General features: G+C 36.0%; 2 protein-coding genes and 1 pseudogene across 2 annotated transcripts; 1 reads left to right on the forward strand and 2 right to left on the reverse strand.

Annotated features, from left to right (window-relative positions):
• Positions 1 to 343: 343 nt before the first annotated feature.
• LOC118069883 (histone H1-like) lies at positions 344 to 1,178 on the reverse strand. Its single transcript, XM_035088229.1, has one exon. It carries the CDS (start codon positions 1,086 to 1,088, stop codon positions 399 to 401), a length of 690 nt encoding a protein of 229 aa, XP_034944120.1. The 5' UTR covers positions 1,089 to 1,178; the 3' UTR covers positions 344 to 398.
• A 2,256-nt stretch (positions 1,179 to 3,434) lies between these two features.
• On the reverse strand, positions 3,435 to 3,875 carry LOC118069884 (histone H3.3-like; the record flags this gene model as incomplete). The annotated part of the gene is made up of 1 exon (XM_035088230.1): positions 3,435 to 3,875. A coding segment is annotated over one exon (405 nt), but the record flags the coding sequence as incomplete, so codon positions are not given.
• A 257-nt stretch (positions 3,876 to 4,132) lies between these two features.
• On the forward strand, positions 4,133 to 4,516 carry LOC118069885 (histone H3-like; annotated as a pseudogene).
• Positions 4,517 to 4,586: the final 70 nt, after the last annotated feature.

Genomic DNA, 4,586 nt, shown 5'->3' on the forward strand with positions numbered 1-4,586 from the left:
CTTACGATCATTTTGTCATTCATCTAATAATCTGTCATTAATGATGACTTACTAAAAAAAAGTAAGTGGAGGTATAGTCATTAATGTGGAACTATGTGACTTTGACATTTATAATAGAAAATAATTGTAGGAAAATTTGTAAATCTATTATAACAATAATTGAGTAACAATGGAGTATCTCATTATTACAATCGAATCTCGGAATAAAAAAAATGTCAAATTATGAAATAAAGAACGATTTTGTTAATATAACAGGAGATGTCAACGTATTGTCATTTAACTTGATTCAATAAGGAATGTGTATTGCTAGAAACTTTAAAGTTTCAACGTTTTGAATAAATTGTTTGGCCCTGAAAAGGGCCGGTTTATTGTTGATTAAACAGATGTGTTGAATAGATTTATTTCTTAGCAGTAACTTTTTTAGCTGGTTTAGCTGCTTTGGGAGTAGTGACTTTCTTGGGTTTGGGAGCCTTGGGTTTTGCAGTTGGTGGTGCTTTGGTAGCTTTTTTAGCCTTTGGAGATGATGTGGTTTTGGCTTTAGCTTCCTTAGTAACAGCTTTAACTGATTTCTTTTCTGCTGCTGCCTTGGTTGCCTTCTTAGGAGCTGCTTTCTTGGGTGCTGGTTTTCCATCTTCAGTTTTCTTGGCGGCAGGTTTCTTTGCTGCAACAGGTTTCTTAGCAGCTGGAGTCTTCTTCACAGTAGCAGCTTTAGGTTTGGGTTTTGCGGCAGTAGCTTTGACTGATGGAAGCTTGAATGATCCATTGGCGCCTTTACCTTTCACTTGAATCAATGAACCGTCGGTAACAGCGGATTTCAGGAACTTCTTGATGAATGGAGAATGTTTCTCGGCATCCAACTTGTATGTAGCAGCGATGTACTTCTTGATGGCCTGGAGGGATGATCCATTACGTTCAGCCAAAGTTTTGATAGCTGCTTTCACCATTGATGAAGTACTTGGATGAGTCTTCGCTTTAGGATTAGGATTCTTCGCCTTCGGTGCTGCAACTTTCTTCGGTGAAGCTGCTTTAGCAGGAGACTTCTCTTCAGTTGCTGGAGTAGCAACAACGGTGGTTGTCTTTTCAGTCATCTTCGTCGATAAATATCAAACAATGTCGCTCGGAGTATTCTACTGAGTATCACTCTGGTAAAAAAGTTGGTAGGGTTATAGACGGCGTTGAGGTGATGATTGCGCACGGACCATGAAGAGCGTCTATGCTCACTTTCGACACCAGCGCTCCGACACTTTCCAACATCTAGTATTAGTTTTTAATGAATTATTTGTCGATTGCAAATAAACATTTGCCATAATTTTATAAATAATTATAGAAATAACTACATAAAAGTATGTTAATTGAATAAATGCTCGCATGTCCGACGCTACTCACATAATTATAAGGTTTTTTTCCAATTAATTGTGAGAGCAATTTATGACTGATTGATGTTTCTCAACAAACTATTATTATTAACTATTATTCTATGGAAAAATTTGCATAAAAAAATGAATGTAAAATGATGGAAAAGTCATATCTTTAATATAATCAATTACAATTTGTATAATATCCATAATTAGGGACATAAATTAATATTTTAATTGACACCGACACACAGTACTTTGGTATCAGACATTTTTCTGCGTAAAAAATAATCATCATTGATAATATTGCCTTATAATTTATTTCCCTAAATTTTCTCAATTCAATGCAACAAAAACACCACAACAATCTTATTTTTCATTCATATCGAGATAATTACCTTTACTGATCATACATGTATCGATGTTTCCGTTGACATTAATGCCATGATTTGTTAATAATCCTACATCTCATAGCTCCCAATAATAAATGGAAAACGAAGTATATTATTAATCATAAAAATGTTGCATATCAATTTTCAACGCTTTTAAGTCATGATATTGAACAAGAAAAATTTAACAATATATAGAAAAAAAAAATTAGCATAATGTATAATTCATTCATGACTAAATGAATCTTTAATTTGATTACAGTAAGACAATCAGATGAATACTATACATATTGCACCGAGAATAAAATAGGAAACATTTAATAATCATTTAAAATTTGTTTATATACAATTAGAATAAATATTATTTAATATATATTCACATATTTACTTATGTATTTAAAGAAGAGTCATAAATCATATCAATTATACAGTGTTTTAAGCATCATTTTACGATATGAAATTATAATTAGTACATACAGCAAATATTTTTCATTTAAATTTATTGAAAATGTGGCCCATCGTAAAATTTGAGGAATATTTCATTATTAGTTCTATTTGCATGTACCTGATTGGATGCAAACTTGGCAACATCAGGTAGTAGGAGTAGAGAGGAGGGTCGTAGGGTTTATAACCGAGGTGACCGACTCCTAAGAAGTCATTTAGAATGACAATTCTTCTTCAATTCTGACAAGTTAAGACGAACCATCATGTCAGAAGAAAAGAATCGTCAGGTAATCACTAAAACTATATTAACACGAAAATCTACTAAATCAGTCATAAAACGTATCGGAACAACCAAGGAGTTAATAAAAACTAAAGTAAAGGAAAAGAGAGTTACTGAAATCCACCTTCATAGTGAACAGATTGTCACTAATTCTCAGGACAATAAAACTGATTGCATGGAAACAGATTTGAAGTATCAAGATGTTAAGAGAGAATTGCCTTTAATAAGTACAGCGATACATCAACAATCTGAAGCACGACGAGTCAAAAAACTACGCACTCAATTAAAGGACCTCCTTCACAGTGTTGTGCGAGAGCTTACAATTACAGGGGGACGTGAACAACGACGTATTACTGCCAAAGACGTGGCAGAAGCTATAGAACGACATACAGATGCTGTTAACAATTAGGAAGAAATTATTGATCATCGGCCCTTTTCAGGGCCAATAAATTCTCTTGCGTGGTGACTGGAAAGTAATACATTCAATTGTTGGCTACTTGGTGCATCTAAATTAGAAATTACCATGTTTTAAAGTCTAATTAATATTATATTTGAAATAAGTCCTTTATTATATTATTATAGGTGTCCAAAGTACTAACATATTTATTTTCGAAAAATATTAAGATTAAGTTTTAAACATTTTGAAAGATATTTATATTGAATGGAAATACTTGCATACTTATTCTATGTGTAATCGATTTTTCTTAAGTAATGCAAGACATGCTGAATCAGTATATTGTCTTTTATTGAGCAACTATTATTTAAATCGACGCAATTTAAAGTTATTTAACGAAAATTCATTTACTCTAAGTTTAATCAGTTATAAAAACTATTGTATAAAAAGTAAATAATTATTAAACATGTTAATGACTAGGTACATCCATTAACAGACATGGGAATGTCAATTATATTAAGAAATAATTGTGGCATGTATTGAAAACTGATTGTTTCTTGTTTGAAAATTTGATGGCCCTGAAAAGGGCCGTTGGTCTATGAAGCAGTTTAAGCTCGCTCTCCTCGAATACGACGAGCAAGTTGAATGTCCTTGGGCATGATGGTTACTCGTTTAGCGTGGATGGCGCACAAGTTGGTATCTTCGAAAAGACCAACGAGATATGCTTCGCTGGCTTCTTGAAGAGCCATCACAGCTGAGCTCTGGAATCTCAAGTCAGTCTTGAAGTCCTGAGCGATTTCACGAACAAGCCGTTGGAATGGCAATTTACGGATGAGTAACTCAGTACTTTTCTGGTAGCGACGAATTTCTCGTAGAGCAACAGTTCCAGGTCGGTAACGATGAGGCTTCTTAACACCTCCAGTTGCAGGCGCACTCTTACGAGCTGCCTTGGTAGCGAGTTGTTTTCGAGGAGCTTTTCCTCCCTTACCACGACCAGTCCATGATGATGCAGTTTAAATATGAGAGCAACAGAAACTTCAAATCGAGATAGATGACGAAACTCAATGTCGGAGGGTTTATATAGCATTCACGACATTATCCCTACTACATGCGAACCACCAATCGCTTTCCACAAAGTCGATCGCCCCTCTCTACTACACTAGCCATCACGTGGTAGTGTGTTTGAGAAGTATATAAACGACCGGCCAGACCCTCGTCAGTTATATTTCTGTGTTGACGTCGCTAACCTAACCACGTTAAAAGAATCCTACAAGCAATGGCTCGTACCAAGCAGACTGCTCGCAAATCGACTGGAGGTAAAGCTCCTCGAAAACAACTCGCTACCAAGGCAGCTCGTAAGAGTGCGCCTGCAACTGGAGGTGTTAAGAAGCCCTCATCGTTACCGACCTGGAACTGTGCTCTACGAGAAATTCCGCTACCAGAAAAGTACTGATTACTCATCCGAAATTGCCATTCCAACGCTGTTCGTGAAATCGCTCAGGACTTCAAACTGACTTGAGATTCCAGAGCTCAGCTGTGATGGCTCGTCAAGAAGCCAGCGAGCATATCTCGTTGGTCTTTTCGAAGATACCAACTTGTGCGCCATCCACGCTAAACGAGTAACCATCATGCCCAAGGACATTCAACTTCTCTCGTATTGCGATTCGAGGAGAGCGAGCTTAAACTGCTTCATAGACCAACGGCCCTTTTCAGGGCCATCAAAT

Source organism: Chelonus insularis, unplaced genomic scaffold, assembly GCF_013357705.1.
Source record: "Chelonus insularis isolate UGA/USDA-ARS -01 unplaced genomic scaffold, ASM1335770v1 contig_458_pilon, whole genome shotgun sequence".
In the NCBI taxonomy this organism is placed as follows: domain Eukaryota; kingdom Metazoa; phylum Arthropoda; class Insecta; order Hymenoptera; family Braconidae; genus Chelonus; species Chelonus insularis.

What these genes read in the sequence shown, in the direction of transcription:
- LOC118069883 (XM_035088229.1), bottom strand. Translation starts at nt 1,088, where the DNA reads ATGACTGAAAAGACAACCACCGTTGTTGCTACTCCAGCAACTGAAGAG.